Raw genomic sequence first — 23,182 nt, forward strand, 5'->3', positions numbered from 1 at the left:
CTTAACAGACACAAATGCAAAGCTAATTGTAATCTTCCCGCACATGTTTTTTCGCTTAGGGCTGGCTGGCTGTATTATTTGCGATCAACTTAAACTCGTACCAACCCTGCTCTACTTTCAAAATGGTAGACTTGTGTTTGAAGCATTTAAGTCTTTAACTAGCCTTTACCGCCAAAAACCTTTACTCCCTCGGACCGGCGAATTTAATGCTGGGGTAACCCTGGGATGGACTTGCATCCCATCCAGCGGGGATTAGAAATACTCCTAGTCGCTTCATGCTTCAGAAACCGGGGATAAGCTCCGGCCTGACGGGCCACTTGGCTTGTAAGCTGACTTTAGCTTTACTGCCAAAAACCGCCGGCTCTGAAGGCTAGTTCCTCTTAATCAGCGGAACAGGTGTCCGCAAAAATAGAAAGTGAAGAACAGAATGTTTTTTTTCGTTAAGTCACGTTTGTTTCAGACTTTCTGTACATGTGTTGATTCTATTGAGGAAATTAGAAAAAGTCTTTGGCACTTGAATTTGAGATTGTTTTACATGTTTTCTTTCCACTTTAGAAATCATCAACCAGCGCGCGGGTGGCACTCATCCATAACCCAGCAGTGAAGAAAACAGATGATCAACCAGAGTTGCTAAATGTTGCCCGGACTGTGGAGGCAGTACTGGCCTCAAAGTCCCATGTGACATCATCTATGCTGACATTCATTGAAACCTTGTTGGATGAAAATAATGACTTCAATAAACTGTCACATGATTCCATAGCAATGGAAGATATATTAGCTAAGATACCGGTGCGTTTTCATTGTAGAACTTGTCAGGTTAATATTTTTAGCATAAGAAAGAGACTATTTGGTTGAAGTCGGGTGTTCAGGTTGTGTTTGTAGTGACTGCATATGTAATATTTTCTGTGACATTGACAAAAGTGGTGATTATTCTTGCTGTAGCCAGTGACCTTGAATGACCTTGAATGACATGACCTTGAAGCGTGTAATTTGCAACTCTTCTTTGGAACAAAGCTGGGGATTTTAGGACACCCATTTTATGCCCAAATATGGACAAAAATAAGATCGAAGCTGCACGCGCGGGAAAATGTGCGAGCGACGTTACGTCCAAATAAGGAAATCTTTTAACTCAAAAAACCCCAGCTCTGAACCAGAGTTAAACGCTTCAATGTAATGATCTTCTGGTAAACACTTGAGGTTCCCTTATGGACCCTCCCATTTTTATATTACATTGCCATAAAGGATTGATTCCTGTTGCTCATCACCTTCCTCGCCAGAGTGAAGGGGTAATGCGGGAAACCTCAGCCTTCAACTTTCTTTACGGTGGTCAGTTTACCAGTTGATACACCCATTTCTGTGTTTCACTTCCCCACCGATGCAGTAACTACAGTTTCTTTAGAAACTCACTAAACCCCTTTATCCTTGATTCATGTACTTTAGTTTGCACACGCGTTACATAATGAGATATAAGACCTATCTTGTGTGAAGCGTTCTTCATCTCTTAGTACTATTTGAGCCGTGCTTATAGATGGTGCATGCTTATTTCCTCGGATTTTCATTTTTATGCACAATTGCTGTTCCCGCCGTAGACAGAACTTGAGCTTCGTTTGTGCATGTGGACTTGAGTGGAAATACAGGAAACAAACATGAAAAAGTGTAGCCAAGAGAAAAATAAGGTCATTATGAAATAATCATGATCGCAAAGTTAAGGTCGAGAACGTTTGCCTTGACATTGTTACTCTCAAAATCTCGGTGGCGGAGAAGCAAAGTTAGGCGTGTGAGGGAAGGAAAGGTGATTTAGAGAAACACCAAGAATTATTCCATTGTAAGATGAATCTCGTAGCAAACTAAAGGGCGAATCATTTATACGTGTGGTCAGTGCCTTGTGTAGTCCGCATTTGCTTTAATGGTGTATGCATCTTGTTTGCATTTCATGTAATTCACACTCTGTTTATCATGAGTCAATGTCATTCTCTTCTCATTTTGTTCACATGGCGTGACTTTGACATTAGAAGCAACACAGTGGTTCTTCGTATTCAGGTAAACAATACATCAGTGTTTTATTTTTATATTTAAAGGGTTTGAAATCAGATGCAGTCAAAGCAAAGCTTAGCGACCAGACTTCCTTCAAAGGGAAACTGTTTTCTCACCAATTATTCTGTAGTCAAGTTGTCAACCTTCATCCTGGGCAGCCTGCGGTCATCACCAACGGAAGGGTAAGTAGCCTGTGCACCTGCGTCATTGCGCGATTTTGCGCATGCTCTTCTTGTTTCGTTGGACAGTACTGCTAAAAAATAGGTTTTTCCACTCCTTGTTCATTAATTTTAACCAGAAACCCATAAGGGTTGAAACGTGTAACGCGCGTTCACAGCTTCCGAATATTCAGTGCTAAGTACCATATTTGGAAACCCCTCGCTCCAGTCGAGAACATTGGTGGTATTGCGTCACGGTGTTCTTGCGAACTGATTGGTTGAATGTTTCTCTCTTGTTGTTCCAAATATGGTACTTAGCAAATTGAATATTCAGAAGCTTGTTTCCCAGCACACAAGGGGCCGTTACACGTTTCAACTCTTATGGGTTTCTGTTTTAACTTAATCCTGGTGAAACGCTCGCTTTGATTTTATTATTTACTCATAGGTGCATGATGATGACAACAGTAAATGCTGACGTATGCGCTCTGTATTTCTGGTTTACAAAATGCAGGCTCGCCTCCCATGATTTTAGCGAAGGTTTTCTTTGGGTTATGCGATAATCCCAATCGTAAACGGCGATCGTCCCACACCTCTCTCATTCTTAGCAATCTTCCGCTTACACCAGAATTTCATAGTGCACTCTAAGCCGTTTACCCTTCGTTTTCCCTCATGGAGTTTTTTCTGAAAACTTTGGTGCTTTTTTTCATCATATACATTTTGGACTTCTCGATGAAGGCTTTAAATAGGCCATTTCCGAGTTCATGTCTGCCTCCTCTTCAAAGCGAGTCTAAGTGCGAAGTTTTTGTTATGAAAATTAGTTTTCATTCATATGTAAAGTAGAACTAATTACCATTACAAAAACTTCGCACTTAGACTCGCTTTGAAGAGGAGGCAGACATGAACTCGGAAATGGCCTATTTACTGTATTGTTGTAAATTTAACTCTTTTATCTTGTTGTTACAGGTTCTTGGTCCTCTGGCTGGAAATATATTGTTCACTGAAGATGATTTTAAACTTCTTGAGAACTTTGACATGGACTTGTATGCTCGCAAAGTGAGGAATCAGGTATGCCAAGATCAGTCAACAGCTGAAACGGGTTTCTTTCTTTAGTTGTATTCAATTTGTAGGACACATTTCTTTAGCCAGAGTTTTTTCTTCTTGCTTACGCTAGTAATTTAACAAATCGACAGCGATATTCGTCATCACAGTGGTCAAAATGTTGTGGATTCACGAGGCGCAGCTTTTGGCGCAGTGTGCCAAAGAAAGTGTTTATTTCAGAGCGTGACCAAAATCATGACACAAAGAAAGAACAAGCGTTGTCTAGAACTTCTCGCAATATGATTGGTTTATTTCCCAAAATGAGCGTTCCTGATTGGCTTTTACATTGCATGACAAACTGACGCGAGCAGTGTTGTCTGGACTCTTATCGACAACGGTAAATTAGGCAATCAGATTGCGAGATCACAAGCAATTGTGGTAAAAATTCCAATTTACTACATTGTAGGTCCTTCATCAGAGATACTGGACATTTTAAATTTTTTTAATATTGCAGGGCTAAAGCGAGCATTGCTTCTGGTCTTATTCTTGTTTCTTTTATTACCAATTTTCTCTCTCTTTTTTTTTCTGAACCATGTACCTGTCTTTCCATCAGAAAAGCTATGGTTTAATGGTGCAATGGCATTCCAATTGTTTTCAGGTTTTGTGGCAAATAGTTATTCAATATGATAGAGGGAGTCTCAATCGAGTGTCGTAAAATCAAAACGAAAGTAACTACTTTGGCCAATCAAAACTCGAAGTAATTTCACGTAGCCGACACAAAGCGCGGGAAAATGTGCACGCGCAAGCCACTATTGGTTTTGGTTTCACCTCTGATTGGTTGAAAACATGGCGCGAAAACTTTGAACCAATCACTAAGTGAAATCATGCAAAACCAAAGCAATTCGCTAATTACTTTCGACACTCAATTGAAAACCGCTCTATAACAACTACTACTCTAAGTGCACAAATGACAGATGTATTCTGAATTAATACTAGGAATATTTGGGGAAAGCGTATCAGAACTGTCTGAAGTAACTTACTGCTAATCATGTTTTTTTTTTTTTTTTTTGTTAATTCCTTTTAGAAAACCTCATTTAAGTTATTTTTCTTGATCTTAAACCCGACAAGGAATAAACCGAGTAGTCTTAAAAGAGAGAAACTGGGCTTCCTGCTCACCTTTCCCAACCTCCTTTCCTGAATTTTTTCCCTGGTTCATAATTCTCTTTTAGGTGGATGAAATGCAGTTTGATGATTTGTCAGCTGATGATGATACTAGGTGATGTTATTCTATTTCATCCTGCAGTTTGTGAAACAATAATATTATTATGGATTTTTCTTGTCTGATGCAGGCTTTCAATTTATGTACTCAAGGAAACTTCTTGCTTGGTACAGTTATAACATTAAACGAATGCCTTTGTAATGCTTGCTCAAATATCATCGATTTTCATCCCGCAAAGAACTTTTCTAAAACATTGCGAAACAGCATTTGTTGCATTTACTTTGCAACTTATTTGATCAGATGAGAGCACAGGTAACCCAGGCTCACTGTGTACGTCACATAGGTATTAAAATATAGAGAACACATGAGGCGAAGTTTAGGTGTGAAAATATGCTAGAAAATGGTAATAAAAATCGATAAAACTTACCATGTGGTGAGCTGTTGTTGTCTTTAATACGTACACGAAGTTTCGGGGAAAATGGTCCCCGTTCACCTTCCTTCATAATATAGTGACAAGGTAGGAGACGGAAGCCAGCGTCGGGACTCCGATCGACCCAAAACAAGCACGATTTTTTCCGCGAAAATCAAATCCAGTCGCTAAATAAACACGCCAGGTTCGTGGAATAGGAATTTCTCTAAACCATGAATCCACTGAAGCATCTCCAGGTAGCAACGTAGAGCCACCAGACTCCGTAAAACTTGTAAGTTAACCTGCTAAAATGGCGGCCAGAAAGCGTGGTACTCACGAAGTGCCCAATTCAAAATGGCACTGAACTCTGGACGCCTGGTGACGAGTATAATAAGTTCTGAAGGGAGGGGAGTCCCAAATTCCTAAAAACAAAACTCACTGAGCAATTTTTTGGGACTCCCCTCCCTCGAGGGAGACTTATTATACTCGTCACCAGGCGTCCAGAGTTCAGTGCCATTTTGAATTGGGCACTTCGTGAGTACCACGCTTTCTGGCCGCCATTTTAGCAGGTTAACTTACAAGTTTTACGGAGTCTGGTGGCTCCGCGTTGCTACCTGGAGATGCTTTAGTGGATTCATGGTTTAGAGAAATTCCTATTCCACGAACCTGGCGTGTTTATTTAGCGACTGGATTTGATTTTCGCGGAAAAAATCGTGCTTGTTTTGGGTCGATCGGAGTCCCGACGCTGGCTTCCGTCTCCTACCTTGTCACTATATCATGAAGGAAGGTGAACGGGGACCATTTTCCCCGAAACTTCGTGTACGTATTAAAGACAACAACAGCTCACCACATGATAAGTTTTATCGATTTTTATTACCATTTTCTAGCAAATTTTCAGACCTAAACTTCGCCTCATGTGTTCTCCATATTTTAATACCTACGTGACGCACACAGAGAGCCTGGGTTACCTGTGATGAGAGTCCTGTAACGTTGTATCGTGTTTTTTTCTTAAAGTGAATTTAGAAGTGATATCATTATGAAAGCATCATCTGCGTTGATCAGCCGAGAAAAGAGATCACGCCAAGAAATAACGTTCAAAGAAGATAAACACAGGTTTGTAAAAAGACAATCCTATGCTCTTGATTGTAATAAATCTTTCGTTTTGCGTGGAGTGCCATTAATGTGCAGATGCTGTTCAGGATCTCAAAACGATTGCAACGAATCTTTTTTTTTTCCTTATCGTGAACTGCCAATCCCAATTAATTGACATTGATATCAATTTGTTCTTTTCTTTATTTAAAAGTATTTTGTCAAGAATTAAATTTTTGACAACTATCGCATGCATGACATACTGTATTCATGACATCAATTTGCATTCACGTCTCCGTGGTTCATCCAATGGAATAGCTCTTCCATCTCCTATATACACTACTTACCACCCACAATTCCTTAAGTCACTTGAAAAGGGGCTAACCATCATTTCTTACTTTGATTTCTCTGTTATGAATTGGCGTACTTGTTGTGATCTCCCAGGTCGTTTTGCATGAATAGTGTCCCTGTTGTTATGCAGTAACTTGAGTTTGTGTAGCAGCAAGATGCCAGGTCGAATGTTATTTTGTAGGTGCCACAGAGTTTTAATCGTCTTACATGACCCTAAATGGACCTACAGTAGCATGTGAGTACATTTTCTTGTTTTTGCAGTGTTATGCAAATCGGACCGAATCAAGAAGGCCCCAGTTTCGATGTTGTGGTTATTGTGGATCCTCTGTCAAAAGGTATTGTTCGTTTAGCTTTAAGGGCAACAATTATGGTCAAATATTCGCTTTTCTTTTTTTCTTCAAATCTTGAAAGTTAGTTTTTTTTTAAAACCCAACTTGCACATTTCCATGCAAAGGCAGTTTATTTTGAATACAAGTTCGAGATTTTATGGTGCGCTATTCATCGTACTGGAAACTGACTGGGCCCCAGAGAGCTGGATTGAGGAAAAAATTACATCTGCACTCATTCAAACTTATGTCTTGGATCGTTAACTTGCTGTATTAGCATTATTAATTAAGTGCCTTTGTTAATAATGCAGTTTGTGTGAATGTAGCAAGTTAACTAATGCAAGACACAAGTTTAACAGTCTGGAAGCCCAAAACTCTGGTTCTTTATGCTAAACACAACAGGCATTCTTTAGGGTATTAAGTGTTTGACGTCATTTATTTTCGTCCGCCCAGCACTTTCCAGATTTTTATATTTAGTAGTGGCGGGCTGCTTAAGAATAAAGAAAAACCTTTTACCTCAAAATAAGCAGTCTTATGATAAGCAATCACACTTTCTAAATTTAAAGGAAAAAAGGAGATGACCGGCATTCTTATGCAGCAAGCCAATGCACCAAGCCAATGCACCAAATCCTTGCACAAGGATCAGGAATTGTGCATTCAAGGAAGTGATATTTTTTTATAATCTACGGTTTACACCTTGCCGAAAACTGTGCCACTTCAAAAACAGTTTTTCAATGAATGAAACCAATTCACACCGGTAAATTTTTTTCTCTCTGCTAGTCTACCTTTTTCATCAATAACTGTATTGAATTTAATTGGTTTGTATTCGGTTTTTTATAACCAACAAGACTCTATATATACTTCAGTTCTGAGTATTATTGGCATGAATTTGGTACGATGCTGGAGGGTGCAACACGCTTCTCGTCACATACTGCCAATGCAGTTTGTCACCACGTAATCCGTTTATTTCAAGGTGGATGGTTTTTGTGGAAACTAAGCGTGGTGTAAACGAAAGTGATCCTCGCACTTAAGGTGGCTTAAACCAGTTCAACACTTGAAAAAAACATTCTCATTAGAAGGATTGACACTACAACACTTTATAACTTAACAGCAATGTTATGGTACCATATCAAACCCCAATCATTGCTGAAAAATAGAGAATACTTCATGGAAAGTGCGGGCGTACGGTATTTACGCACGAGTTGTTGACGTATCAGGCTCAAAATTTCTCAAACAAGCGAAACACTGTCAGCTGAATGAACATCACCTTGTTACGGCTTACACGTCAAAAAACATGATACGCGACACCTGATTGGACGTATCGTTTTCCTCACACGTGGGAAAAGCGATACGCACCATTTGATTGGCTGTTGGGTTCTAAGACCAGCTTGTGAACCAATTTTATTTCGCGCCTTTTCAGTGGGTAAATCTCAGTATGTATATAATAAAGATTCGTTCATTTTTGTCACGTAGAAAGTTACCATGGCAACAGGAATACCCTGCAAAAACATCCCATATTTTGGCTTTAGCTGCTCATATCTCAAAAACGAACTTGGTGACCCCCATTTTTCATTTCTGAAATGTAATCAGCAAACTTTGCAGAGAGTTTCATCGTGGCCTGCTGATCACTTTTGTGCAATAAAAAAATTGGTGTCACCGAGTTCGTTTTTCAGATATGAACAACTAAAGCCGAAATATAGGGTGTTTTTGTAAGGCTTTCCTGTTGCCATGGTAACTTGTTACATCAGAAAAATGACTGCATCTTGTTTAGCAATACTTGATGTTTCACATGGTACCATAACATTGGTGTTACATGATAAAGTGCTGTAGTGTCAAACCTTCTAATACCAAGGTCTCTTGAAAGTGTTGAAACTGGTTGGAGCCACCTTAACCGGGCAATTGCTCCAACATGTATCTATGACATTGGTTCAAATACTGATGTTTGTCTCACCTCACTCAATGTTATTTTATTATAGCTGCGCAGAAAATTGCCCCGATTCTCACGGTGAGTTAGTCGCATTGTTGTAATCCATCCGTTTTCCTGCCAGTTTTGGGCTTAGTCACCTGGCTTTTGCACCTTAACTTTCTTTTCAAAACAGTGGAAACGTGAAGTGTGTGTTTCTGATCTTTTAATTGTCATTAAAAAAAAACCTGAGGTGAACTGAAAAACGGCCGGCTCGCCACAAGAGTTTGTTCAGGCTACAGGTATTTCGAGTACTCAAGGCATTAGCTCTGAAAACAATACACACACTTAAAGTGCTACTATGACCAAAAAATCACATCTTCTTTTTTTTCTTTGGATTTCAAAACTTTGTTAACGTAACACTAAGTGACCCACGTTTTAACCCTTGATTTTAAAAAGGCACCTGTTTATTTTAACTGGAATTTTCCTATTTAATGGTCCGCCATTACTAACTTTGAAATCTCGAGAGAGCTGGATGAGAGGAAAAAATGACCTCAAAGACTCACTTGTTTAGGAATGCTATGTGTGTGTATGAGGCTGAATTAATATGCAGCACGGTAGTTTCGAGCTTAATATAATAAGCAGCATTTACACACTGGAATTTTAAGCTAGTGAGCAAATAACGTTTCTTTTCCCTAGTTCCAACCCTGTCAAGTCCAATTGGTCGGTTTTCAACGTGTGTAATGTCGGACCGTGAAATCCAAAACTTACACTCAAAGTTAACAGCCTTTGGCTAATTATCAAAGCGCAAAACTTCGCGAGTCAGGTGTTAAGCAAACACTCTTTCAAAATCTGAAGAAAGAAAGGAAGTGATTTTCTGATCGTGGTACCACTTTAAGCATACTACAATAAAACTTAACTTTAAAACAATCGCGGTGAGCCCTATACCAGGCCATTGAAATGAGAAGTTCATAGGGCCAGCAATGCCTGGTGAATGAGATTGACTTTTTAGTGTGGATCAAAACTAACTTCTTTAAGAAAGACTTCTCACTTAAAGTTTCGCTTTGAAAGAGAGCAAACTTCGCAAATGGTTTCCAAAATAGGGAAGTTTCATACATACTACATTTGAAAGGACTTAAATCTTTCCTCTCGAAGAATGCGAGCAGTTTGCCTTTTTCAACACTACCGGGTAAATTAACACCTGAAATACGTAAAAATGTTAGGAGAAGAAAGACAAATTGGTCACTGAACCATAGCTGCGTCAATTTAGGGTAAATTGATTCATCAGACAAGGTCTTTTCATAGAAAGACAACTGGTATTAGGGCCTGTTTACATGGAGGGAGGGAGCGTGCCCCCTGGTAACCGAGCTATCCTGGGAGAGCCATCTTGTTGGCAGTGATTATTGGCCTTGCAAAGGAGAAAGCCCAATGGCTATCCCGCTTAGGTGAGTTGCATGTAAAGGCGTGCTATGTTTTAACCCTCCTAGCCTGGTAACTCGGTCAGCCGGGGCATCCTCCCTCCTTCTAAACAGGGCCTTAGAGAGATTTAGTGTCCCATTTGCGTGAAACGCGAACGGCAAAAGTGACCACGTGACCATGATTTTAGCGCCATTTTTTTGCGTTGGCGGGTTGCTGCTTGCCGTTTCTACCTTATCACATGAAGTTTTGGCGACACGTTATTTTGCGATTTTAAGATGCGCGTATTTCGCGACACTTAAATTTCGCGTTTTTGCAAAATTCTTGTACTATGAATCACTTTGGTAAGACGCTATTTAAAGGTATTTAACTTATCCTTGAAGCAAATAGAACAACTTCATTTAGAAAAACCTCAAAATTTACACCAAGAGATGCAGTGGTGACTATATATGAGAACAGTAACAACAAAGTTCTAACAATTTCCACAAGAATTTTACGCTTGTTCGTTAATTTTATTCAATTAACCATGATCTCCACAGTCGTTTGTGTAAAATTTTCGGGATGGAAGCGGACTCATGAATCATGAATCATAGTTTTAAATCTTTTAAGAATCACGAATCTTTGTTTTAAAAACTCGGGAATCATGACTGACAACGACGCTGGAGTGTCAAGTATTTATGAGTCAATGAGTCAATGAGTCAACGAGTTAGTGCAGTTAATTAAACCATAAAATGAAAGCTAAAATTTCAGAGAGTGCTTAGGCCTAATCACTGAAACGAGGACTTGAGCTTAATCAACAAATTATTGCTATATTGACTGTGAGTCCATTGACTCATGACTCATGACTCATTGACTCATTTGACTCATAAAACATGCGTTTTCCGATGCTGAGGAAAGTTCAACAACATACATGCATGAATTAATTACTTCCGACCAGGGAATGCACAAAATTGCTTTTAAAGATCATGAATCATTGAGGTAAAAACCACGAAATGAATACATTAAGACTTGAATGATTTCGCCTCTATCCTCGATTGTAAATGTTTTGGTATGAAGACGTTGCAATTGCCACAGAATAGATAAAAACATGATTTTCTCAACGTTTTAATGCTTAGCCTAACAAACTCGTCCTTTCTTCATTAATAGCTATTATTGATTAATTTGTTTATGGGGAAGAAAAAAAAGAACCTCAAAACCATATTCCGGTAACTCAAGCAAGGAAAATTTAGGGTTCATGGTTGTAGATCATTCATGACTGAGTCCTTACCGCAATTTTCTTCGTAAACTCACGTTGACTCTCTGTTGACTCTCAAAACAGCTTCGTCGAAACTCGCAAAATTTGACTGGTGAGGATTATCATTTTCACGTAAACGTTAGGCGAAATATCTCTATTGTCTTCTGTTTTATTGGGGACAAACGCTTAACCAGATAGCAATTTCTGAACAAATAAATAACCATTTACCCTTACCTTAGAAAAGGCAAAACAACAAGGAAAAACCGGCAACAAACTGATGTAGGGTAAATTAAAAATGCAGTGTTCTTAACTATTAAAAATAACAAAAAAAATGTTTATTTTTCCGTAGGTCCTTCAAAATGTGACAAACGTGAATTTTAAAATTGCGATGAACTCTCGTGAGAAGCTGTCGGAGTTGCCACTAAATCGCTTTTATCGCTATGTTCTGGAACCTCAACTGACATTTGACAAGGATGGAGCCTTGAGTGAGGGTCCATTTTCTCTGTTCTCGGACATGCCAGAGTCTGTGCTATTGACAATGGGTATAGACACACCCTTAGGCTGGATGGTGGAAGCTGTGTACTCACCTTATGACTTGGACAATATCAAGTTACAAGACGTGAGTCTTAGGTTTTGGGTAAAGGCAGCTTGTTATCCTTACTTGAGGAGCGGAGTTTGGGGACACTGTGTTGCGTTAATTGCCTGTATTCCCAGGCAGGAGTACTGCTAAAGTTGGGGAGAAGAGGAAGGGAACGCTTTCTGATTCTTATCAAAATCAGCAGGTGTTGATGCACATGTATTTGTGGACCTTAGACTTTATTTTATTATTATTATTATTATTATTTTTTTTGGGGGGGGGGGGAGGGGTGGGGTCACGATCTGGCTGTGTATGCGTAAGATTTTTCTGTCTCGTAGAAGGCGGCCTAAGTATTAGAAAAGTTTTAAATATTGTTCAATACCATTGTAGAGACTTGCAAAGCCACTGTTTACTGGCTTTGATTGGAATCAATGCCGTTAACAACAGTTTTAAATGTAAACAACTGTCTACGATCGCACTTAACCCTATTCATTGGGTCACGGAATGCGGACTGTGGACTTCGGACTACGGAATTGAAACTGGGTATTAACTAAGTTATTGTAACCAAAAAAAGAATCCACTGAAATACTGTGAACTTATAGTAAAGGAAGTGTGCTAAAATCCTTAGAACAAGTGTAGGCTACCTGTAGCTTCTTGTTTAGTCAAAGTAGTTGCTATTGTATTTGTTTTAAACAATAAAATGGTTACAGATTGAATCTAAATACGGCAAGGTAGTCTTAAGAGAAATTGTTGGTCTTTTTTGGAAGAGCTTCGTCGTTAGAATCCGAAGATGACATTACTCCTGAATTTGCTTTTTGTCCGTCTTCAGGTCGAAAAACAAGTTGTGGCGAACTTTGAGCTGGAATACATCTTCATTGAAGGTATCATAATTTGTAGTTAGAATATAGGCTTGCTTCCATGACTCAAAATTACTTGGACATTTCGTAACATGAACACTATGTTATATTAATTTCCCACTTTTAAACACCTTATTCCAAAATGGCCACCATTTAAATGTTCTTTTATTTCCTTGCAAATTGGCCCCTTTGGGTTCGCTTTCAAACGTAAAATATCTAAAGATACTCAAGTGAAGCTATGATCCTTGCAGATATGAACGCAATTTTAGTAATTGCGTAGAGACCCCTAAAAAATTCAGGACTACAACGGGGTTTGAAACCGTATATTTAACAATTATCCTGCGAAATCGCGCGGAATATCGCCTGATACTTAGCCGACGGGGCCGTAGGCCGAGTTGGCTAAAATCAGGCGATATTCCGCAAGATTGCGCAGGATAGTTGTTTTATTATTCAACACATTGATGAAAAAGCGCAATTTTCTACGTTTATTTGGAAAAAAAGCTGAAAAAACTACCATTTTTCTCCGCGACACACAAAATTACGTATCGCAGGATCTACGTAGAGTACGCACGACAAATATTGAGCGCGCTATGACCATATTTGGACATTTTCACAATGTGTTGAATAGTAAATATGATTTCGTTCATTGATTCGTGCATCTTGGGAACATTTGAACCCGCAAATGACCAGCTCCCAACATCAGTGGCTTTATAGCTCAGTTGGTTAGAGCGTCGCACCGGCATCGCGATGTCACGGGTTCAAACCCCGTTGAAATCCTAAATTTTCCAGGCTTCTATATACAAGTGCTGAAATTGTGTTCATAACTGCAAGGATCATAATAGCTTCACTTGATTTCATATCCTCAGTTCAATATGTGATTTATTTCTTATAACATTTCGTTCTTTAGTTACTGTCATTGGTTACGTTCAGCCTACTTAAAGGGAAAGTACGGTCTAGAAAAAGTTTCTCTAAATTACGAAAACTTTTCCCCAGGAATTCGTAAATAATTGCCGTTTTGTCCAGTTCCCTGTTAAAATGTGACAAGAGCACTTTGAAGGTGCCTCTTTCGTGACTTGGAGAGCGCCATCTTGGATATGACGTGTTATGACGTAGTAATAGTCAACAAACCTGTTGGACCTTACCAAGTTCTTCGATTCCTGATCACTTTCTTAATGTTGTGTAACTTCTCTGCTTTGAGAAATTCAAATGTAAGGTGAACTATGGTAAAAGGTCTTGTGGTTCAATAGGTAGTAGGCCATGTAGGCCATAAGTGCGTCAAACTCGCGTCACTTAATACTTATAGATTTTCAAGTAAATCAAACTAGGCGGCAAAAATCAGCCAGAGCAAATGTAAACAAGACAAAAACCTTGAACTTGCGACAAATAAATATTCGACAAGCGTACCTTTTTCACTTTCTTCCTTCAGCCACAGCCGTCTTCGATGCTTCAGCAAACGTATTTGTTTGCTTTCACACGGGAAAGCGTTTAATTTAGAATAAGCCGACGAAACTTTCAGGTGTTGCTCAATACACGTAGCAAGGCTTTTTCACAGCAACAATTACCGCTGTTGGGGTGTACGCTTTCGAGGAGGATGAAACTAGACACATGTCTAGACTTGAGAACACATATAAGAATAAAAAAAACCGAAGCTTACACCGGAAAATTAAAATTTGAAGAAAAGTTGGCCAGCGAAAATAAAATGCGGATGGATTCCTCAAACGTGAAAACCTCACTGCTACATTGTCTGTTCGGGTCTGTCATTTTACCAAGGAGGACATCAAGCGGGATCTTCAGGTATATGAATATTGGTCTTGGTGACATTCGCTTCATACGGAAATCTCAGTCAACTAGTCCAAAATATCATTATATTGGAGCGAGAAAATTGAATCAAGTCATATGTAGACGACTTTCACTGTTATGCGCTAATAAACGTAACTTGAGATTTGGTTAAATTTTGTTAGCAGTATAGAAACTACTGAAACGATTTACTCGTACCATTCGATGGAAATATATAAATCGATCGTTTGTTTTGAAGTTGTAACAGGGATCTCGTAGAAAGCCACGGTAGACTGATTAAACTTGATTTCCAGGCATTTATTTCACAGCAATTAGCGCGGGATAGCACTGCAAGCTCTCTTTCGCTTTGTAAACCGCCTGCATATAACTCACATATGAAATCCTGTTTAACGACCACGAGCTAAATCTGTTCAGAGGTGGAGCCAATATCAATACAATTTAGCCTCAGGATTAAGATTCAAGTACACAAAGTATTGCTCCCCTCGCAAGTGTTTTTTTTCTTTACATCAAGTACATTTAGTCATCCGGAGAAATCCCTGACTATTGCTACGTCATAGTCTCGTTTGCATTACCAAAATAAAGATGGCGGACTTCAATTTAAATTTGCCTATTTTTGAAGCGTTATTGTTGGCTATTTAAACACATTTAGTCCAAATGAGTGGTCAAGTATTGCAATACACGTAAAGAACTTTCAATTCAGAGAAACCTTTTCTAGACCGTACTTTCCCTTTAAGCTTGGCTATTTGCGATTGATCTCGCACAGCACATGCTCATTAAAAATCTTTCCTTCTCATTGGTAGGTTTAGCAGGGTAAATGAAACAACCTTTCATTTTTTGTTGGCATTTCCATGTTTCCAATTGTTATCGGTTACTTAACAATTGAAACAATCACCTAGGTGAGCCTTCCTAAGGTAAACCGGTCAGATTAAAAGAAGCAATTTTACTTTGGTAAACCTTACGCTTGCTGAAACCACGTCTGATGTCATATTTCAGGCCATTGCTCCGATTTCGACACCAGACAGCCACCCCGTGGACTGCAATTTACTCTTGGTACACCAAGAAATCCTGCGATGTTTGACACGATTGTAATGGCAAACTTGGTAAGACAAATTCGGAATATTTGTTTCTGTAAAGAAGCGTTCTGATATCTTAAAAATCCTATCAAGCGATTAGATGTCAAGGTTAGTTTCTTTTTTGTTGGGGAGGAGGGGTGGGGAGGTTCTCGTTATTATGAGCTTACTTCAACCTACTTTTATCCGCAATCTAATTGATGTATTTTATTTGTTATTTATATATTAATTCTTAGATACTACGGCTTGTTTAACTTTTTGTAGTCACGATTTCATTACTGAGTCTTAGCTATAGTTTGTATCAGACGATGAAGAGCCACTCCGTGGTAACGATGATAGTCACACAACACGAATTCTGCTTTTTTTCCCCTAGGGCTACAAACAGCAGCATGCGTTCATTGTGTCACATCATCCTCTGACACCAACTGTCACGGACTTCTGGCGCATGCTCTGTGAGCAGGAGTGTTCTTGTCTTGTGCTGTTTGATTCTAGTGAAGAGGACGGGGTAAGGCATTTTGTATGTCAGAGTTCTGTGCTTGCAGCTTGTAATGTTGAAAATGTCACCAGAGGAACAAAGCACACTCAACTCACCAAACACTCTCTTGAATGGAAATACCAACTAAAGTAAACCGAGGCATTAAAATGAGACGGGGCTGTATCATTTTATATCTTTGTTTGTTTTTGTTTTGTTTTTGTCTGTTCTTGAATGTGTCAATTTAGATCGTAATTGGACTTCTAATGTTCTTCAGGATTTTTCCCTCTCTGTTTTGGCCAGAGGATGAGTCAACTTATGACGACATGATTACTGTTCGCCGGTTATCTACAAATAGTAGTAGCGTGGACAATCTTAAGGCAAATTACGATCAAGCACAGATAGCTGAAAAGATGTTTAGAGCAACTGATCTGAGGGTGAGTTACTTCATTAGGTAATTTACTTAACTACTGGTTATGCGGACTTCTCCCTTTGTTTCTTTCTTTTTTTTTTTTTTTTCCCCTTTCTTTCTAACTAAATTACTACTGCTTAATACATGGCGTGTTTCTTTTTTGTGTGGGTCAATACGCTTAATAGACCTCTTTAGCTTGTACGTTTTGTTTTCCCATTTTTAGACCACGTGATGTTTCCCAAGAGAATTTTCCTTTTGTGTTTTCATAAGTTATACGTACATATGCACGTGCATAATACGACATTTGAAAGAAACTGTTCCCTAGAGTAACATCACATGTCTGAAATGGAAAACATAACATACAAGCTAAAGAGGTCAAGTGATCGTTACCCGGGATTGAAGAAAAGGCCGTCATACTTTTACATGTATTCTGTGAAACAAGCAATTTATTTATAGAAAATATAAAGATATAAAATATATAACAACTCCGAAAAAAAATCTTGCTAACTTAAAATAGAAGTATAAGCGAGAGGGGCACAACAAACAGGGAAATAAGCGTGATATTTTGGTTCTTATTACAAGACCATTACCAAACAAAATAAGGATGGTACAGCGTTGAACTTATAAGGTGAATGAGCCAGTAAAAAAAACAAAAATAGATCAATAGTGACGCTTAAACGTGGTAAGAAACGAATAGGGGCATCAATTGTCATTGTCATTGATGTTGTAACTACATTTTAACGTCATCTGCCAGTTTTCCACTTCAACTGGCTCTCGACTGCTCTGAAACCGCCATCATCAACTCCACTGTTAGCCTTCTTCACAGACATTCTTTTAGCTCGTCACGCAATCTTTTTCCTCCCCAACGTTCGGGGAAAGGGGCTATAGCCCCTAGGCCCTCCCTCTCCGCAGCCCCTGTCAGCGAGGGAGGCTACTCCACTTTCCAACCGCCATTAACTTCAAACGACCTTATGGACTTTCCAAGAGTATGCCTTACTTCATCTATCTCTAAGCAGACTTCTCCACCGTGGAATCTATTTGTTATGGGACTCACGGGGGTGGAGGGGGGTGGCGCCATGACAGCACTGAGGATCTCGCTTAATTGCACTTTCTCAAGTGTTTGAAACGTAATGCGCATAAACCAGTACCACGAAAACTACCGGTCTGTGGAATGGGTGGGAATTTACGTGTCTCTTCCCCTCCCACTTTCGCTTGTAAATAGTTAAAATTCTTAAGAAGTATTAGCAGAACTGAGTGCATATTGAAGGCTCTGTAATCGTGGAAAAGCTCTCGGAGAAGACTTGAGAATGAAGATTACACAATACGTTATCGGAAAAGGGGGAGACTTCACCACAGCTTTCTTCGAGGGAAGTTTTTTTTGCGATCGCCAAGGAAAACAGAGAAATTTCAAAAAATGTGTTTTTCCATTGTTGCGGTCGTTATAGTACACCTTCAACCCGTGGGAAAGGAATGTCATCAAACCGTTTAACGAAAGTGGGCGGAGCAGTAACTGGGTAATTCGGGTTCATCCCACAGATCAGTGGTTTTCGTAGTATTTCTTTCCCCAAAAAAAGTGAGCGTGTACCTTTCCCCTGGTGGGAAGGGGCAAGGTAAAGGAAGGCACATACGAATTGTGGTTTTGCCATTTACGTGGTCTTAAGAAGTATCCCTTTATTTAAGCTGCATATTAACATTGAATCACCTGTTAACTTGATAATGAACGTTTTCATGACAAAGGCACTGAAGTTTCGCACCACAACATTCAACGATGTGCTTACATAAAAACAAACAAACGAACGATTAAGGGTTTTTTTTTTTCTTCTGCGGCGAAACTAGACTCCAGAAACCAGCCTCCGGATCAAGATGTTCCAGTACAGCGGTTGGATTGAGGAGGATAAAATCCCACCATGCTCAGCTCTGATCACTCTCATCGCTAAAGTGGGAAAAGTGGCAACAGCATTCAGGCAACGGACCAATCACAGTAATCTGCAGGTTAGTGGCAAAGCAAAAGTACTGTATGTAACATCAGTGAAAAGCACGGTTGCGACAATGAAATGTTGAACTATTTAGTGAGTTACTCTGAATTTATGGTGATTTATGGTGGTGTAACAAAGTGCCGTTGGGAGGAAAGTGTAAAAGAGAAATGTGGCCTTCATGCTAGTGTCAGTTTCTTGTTTATGTGTGTGTATGCTCTGCCTAAAGTAAGATCCTTCGTCACAGTTTTTGTTCAATGGTGCGCCTTTTGAACGAACTCGTTTAGTGCATCTTGTAGAGAGGATGCCGTTAACATCCATTCTGCTTCCTTTTGATTGTGGCGAGATTCAAAGTCGGCAACAAAATTTTGTGTACCGGGTATAAGAGCTACACTTATACAGATGTTTCTTGCAAGGCACCATTCCCAAATTTCCTTTGCAATAAATTGCAAGAATGAGAATGGCTGGTTCCCATATGGTTGATTGCACTAACAGCTGTTGAGTTGTCAGTCATAATTCTGATGTGAGTACCAGATTTGTCATTAGCAAAGGTTTTCAAAGCCATGAGAATGGCATACATTTCAAGTACATAGTTTATATAATGTAGAGACTCGTCATACGTCCAATTTCCCTCAGTGGAAATGTTTCAGGACGGCACCCCAGCCAAGAAGAGATGGATCGGTAGTTATTGTATACTGGAGCTTGTCATGTGATACCACATTAAATGCATTTTCTACATTAGCTATCCACCATTTCAGTTCATTTGATGCCTCCTTTGATAAGGACATGTATGCATCAAAATTATCTCTGTTGGTTTTAAGGGCTTGGGGTTTGTAACCTTCCAATTCCTATAGTATGAAGGCCCATGCATAACCCCAGGAAAGCTGGCCACAATTTGCCCAATCGCACGTGCCACTTGTCGAATGGTTACTTTTGCGTCTTGTAATAAGAGCGCACAAGACCGCTTCAAATTGACTGCTTTCTCCTTTGTTAACATTACAGTCATAGTCGACGAGTTTAAAACGAAACCAAGAACAACTATTCTCTGAGTAGGCACCAAGACTAATGTTACTGGATATACTATAAATCCCAATTTCGCAGGTAGTAAAGTAGTTTCAATTACATTCCTGATGCAATCTTCATAAGTACAGCCTTGCAGATAAAGATCATCCAAATCTGCAACAGATATCTTGGTAAATTTCCTGGCGGCACAATTAAGAAAAGCCATTTGGTAAACAAGTAAATTGAAAAACCTGTCTCTTCCATTTGAAAGATACCAGCTTACGATCAAATGCTGTAATAGGGACTGAATAATATTCGTTCTTAAGGTCAATACTAGCCTAAAAAAATTCGCAGCTAACAACTTTCCGATAGTATGCAAAGAAAGGTAAAGTGTCTTCACTATTTTTGCAAATTGTTGTCTGATTGATTGCAATAATTTTGCCAGTCCGGATTTGAATCCTATAGGGAAACGTTTCAACGTAGAAAAGCAGGAACTAAAGAAACAATCATTAAATATCGTATAAGCTCTGAAACATTTCAGAAGTTTGCACGCGAAGTGCAAAGCACATTGTGCCAAACACGAAAGGATATTAATTATTGACATACGGTAGCATCGATTTTCGAGTGTTTGGACTTATCATCGCTAACAGAAGACTCCGTACCAAATACTAAAGCGAGCAAAGTATTTTGCACTGCAGATCTGATGCTCCGAAAGTTACAAATGGCTCGTATTATGTAACACAATACCATTTATTGTGTTTCTTGGTGACGTCAACCGGGATGGTGGCGTTACAGTTGAAAATCGTATCTTCGAGGAAACAGCACAATTCAACTAGTACTTTTTTTTCTAATCAATCCATTACATTACCAGGTGATTCGTAATAAAGCTCACACAGTTAGAAATCCTTTACATATCGTCTATTCCATTTACCAACGGTCTACCATCCAAGCACGGTCTACCATCGCAACAGCAAGAAATATGATATCATATTATTTTCTCAGTAAAAAGTTGTGGTAAACCGTGTAAACCGTTTCATATAAATGTCATAATGTGTAGCCGGTACAAATTTGTTCACTTTTCTATCTCATTGTAAAACAAATCTCGCAAACGATTTAACACAATCGGGTGCTTTCTTTTGATCATTGTGCTCAGTCAGTCATTCCAAAGAACATGGAATTAGCCTGTACCCGACACGTCATCCATTTTGAATTTCTTAAGCTTTAATATCAGCCTGTATGATTCATCCTTTTTAGGTGTGAGAAATATGCTAGAGAGTATATGATGAGGGGTATATTTACCCTTTCTATTACCGTCTTTTCAACATGTTTAGGGACCTCTTGAGCTATTCTATTTGACCCATGGTCATCAAATTTTTGGGGAGGCAGCCAGTGTTTAACGGGTCCTTCAATACAATCGATGTGTACTCCTGACACATCAGAGAAAACGTCCTTATCATTAGTTATTTCGGTCCAGGCTACAAAATTGGTAGCTATGCAGCCAGCCCTAAAATTGGAACAGGCGTCCCGTAAATGGGATAACAAAGAATGCAAGAAACTGTTCAAAGACACTTACTGAGTTTCGTATCTCTTTTAACCGCTCAACTATTTGCTGCCTGTCCTTTGGCCCTGTGGTTTCTGGTGCCTGAACGGTTTGGACTGGCTTTTCCATAAAAAAATTCCTGTTCCGAGATTTGTTACGGTAGTCACTGCACCCACCACGGTCCTGGCCACTGAGGCGGTAGTTCCCATTAAGAGGGTTTCTTGTTGGGTGGGTTAGTCACCGAGCGACTAATCTTACTAGCTTCTTTAACATCTTTCAGCTGCTTTGATATATTATCACCAAATATATATTGGCTGTTTTCAGGCGTTTCAATGGCGCAAATGGATTTGTATTCGGGCTTGAGGGTTAGCTGTATCTGATTCCGTTTCAACTGGGCTAATTGCGTATTCAAATTCTCCAACATTGTCAAGCTATCGACAGACCCAGGAGCCCATCCTGGAGCGTGCAACTTAACTACACTTGTGCAACGGCGTTTTCACAAGTAAGGTTATTTTTAGATTGAATTTCCCGCTAATGAGACTCCCACAGGAGCCCGATGACCAATTACAAGAAATTAAGCTTACGTCATAGGGTCACCGAACCGTAACTGACTTTGTTTTTTGACCTAAATCGCGGGAAGGGCTAGTCTAAAAATAAACCTACTTGTGAAAACGCCGTTTCACAGACGCTGTATGGAAGTTGCACGCTCCGGGTGATGGGCTCGTGACAGACCTTGTAATCAAATCAGTATTATTCTGAGTATTATTTGCCAACCAATCTGTGATTCGCAAATTTACTGTGGTTATCTTTCGTACAAGCTGCTGAAAATTTCAGGTCCGCTTTCCTTTGCTTGGAATGCAGTTGTCCCCATATTTCCTGGCTCACCCGTGGGGGCTTAAGCTCAGGACAATTCCGGGCTACCTTTCTTTTCCCAAAGCTTCTTAAGTAGGTCAGCTACATTGGGGTCCTACATACATACATACATACATACGCGCCCCTGGCTACTTGAGAGCCATATGTTTCCCAAACCCCCTTGTGCGTACTACGTCTTCTTTTGCAGTCATCCAAACAATATTTGGCATGATTGTTGCTTGATGTCTCATCTCTTGATACATCTCTTCAAATGTTGTAAAACCTTTAATGTGGGGACTTAGTTGTGAGGGCGTAACAAAAAGGTTAATGCTTCTGAGGACATCTGATAATACCCTACTTGTGAGAACAGGCCAATACACAGCTTTTGTGGGGACATCTGCCGATACCCTACTTATGGGCATGGGAACAGGCCAGCACACAGCTTTTGTAGGGAATTCACTATTTGCGAGGACATCTGCCAATACCTGATTTATGGAAAGACGCCAAAACAAACGTTTTCAAACAGATTTAATATACGACGATGTTCTCGTGGTTGCAATCTTAGTCAACCTGTTGGCTAAGCCTTTAGGTTATCGATAAAATGATATACCCAGTATATGAATTGGATCATATATGAACTGCGGATATGAAATCAAGTGAAGCTATGATATTCGCATTTGTGAACGTAATTTTTGCAATTGCTTAGAGAAGCCTGAAAAATTCAGGACTTCAACGGGGTTTGAAGCCGTGGCCTCGCGATACTGGTGCGACGCTCTAACCAACTGAGCTATGAAGCCACTGACGTTGTGAGCTGGTCATTTGTGGATTCCCGTCAGGAATGAATCAACGATGAAATGATATATATGAATTGGATCATATATGAACTGCGGGTATGGAATCAAGTGAAGCTATGATCTTCGCAGTTGTCAACGCAATTTTTGCAATTTTTGCAACCCCGGTATAGCGAGGTCACGGGTTCAAATCTCGTTGAAGTCCTGAATTTTTCAGGCTTCTCTACGCAATAATTATTGCAAAAATTGCGCTCACAACTGCGAAGATCATAGCTTCACTTGCCTTTAGGTTAGTCAGATTAAGTTATTTTTTATTGACCAGTCCCTGAAAAAAATAAGAAAATAGCAATAAACCATTGTTGCCACTGCCTTGCACTATTGCACTTACGGACAGGCCTGAAGAAGGAAAACAAAAATAGGAAAAAGAGACAATTTAATAACCAATAATGATAATAAATAATAAATAATAATAATTTTTTTTGCATTCATTTTGTAGGTCATATAGTGGCTGAAGGCAAGCAAGACGCAAACAATTTCTGACTAGGATTTCAAGCTACAGCTACAGCTATAACATTTTTCCTCGTTTACAAGGCTCATTGCAGTCATGAAGGAACAATGTTTCCCACAATTCAAGTCTCTTGTAGTGGGTTTGAGGTTTTCTT

The 23,182-nt window shown here is 39.5% G+C and overlaps 1 protein-coding gene and 1 non-coding gene across 2 annotated transcripts in view; both read left to right on the top strand.

The window, feature by feature from the left end:
- LOC137981642 (UDP-glucose:glycoprotein glucosyltransferase 1-like) overlaps positions 1–16,106 on the top strand; it is a 67,449-nt gene extending 51,343 nt beyond the window's left edge. The window contains exons 24-34 of the mRNA XM_068828723.1: positions 556–789; positions 2,079–2,216; positions 3,156–3,257; positions 4,460–4,506; positions 5,873–5,971; positions 6,560–6,633; positions 8,601–8,629; positions 11,527–11,796; positions 12,584–12,635; positions 15,402–15,508; positions 15,852–16,106. Of these exons, the coding sequence (XP_068684824.1) occupies positions 556–789; positions 2,079–2,216; positions 3,156–3,257; positions 4,460–4,506; positions 5,873–5,971; positions 6,560–6,633; positions 8,601–8,629; positions 11,527–11,796; positions 12,584–12,635; positions 15,402–15,508; positions 15,852–16,106 (1,407 nt within the window). The remainder of the gene's footprint in view (positions 1–555; positions 790–2,078; positions 2,217–3,155; positions 3,258–4,459; positions 4,507–5,872; positions 5,972–6,559; positions 6,634–8,600; positions 8,630–11,526; positions 11,797–12,583; positions 12,636–15,401; positions 15,509–15,851) is intronic.
- Positions 13,316–13,388, top strand: Trnaa-ggc (transfer RNA alanine (anticodon GGC)). Its single transcript has one exon. It is a non-coding gene; the product is annotated as a tRNA-Ala (tRNA).
- Positions 16,107–23,182: the final 7,076 nt, after the last annotated feature.

Source organism: Montipora foliosa, chromosome 13 (assembly GCF_036669935.1).
Source record: "Montipora foliosa isolate CH-2021 chromosome 13, ASM3666993v2, whole genome shotgun sequence".
In the NCBI taxonomy this organism is placed as follows: domain Eukaryota; kingdom Metazoa; phylum Cnidaria; class Anthozoa; order Scleractinia; family Acroporidae; genus Montipora; species Montipora foliosa.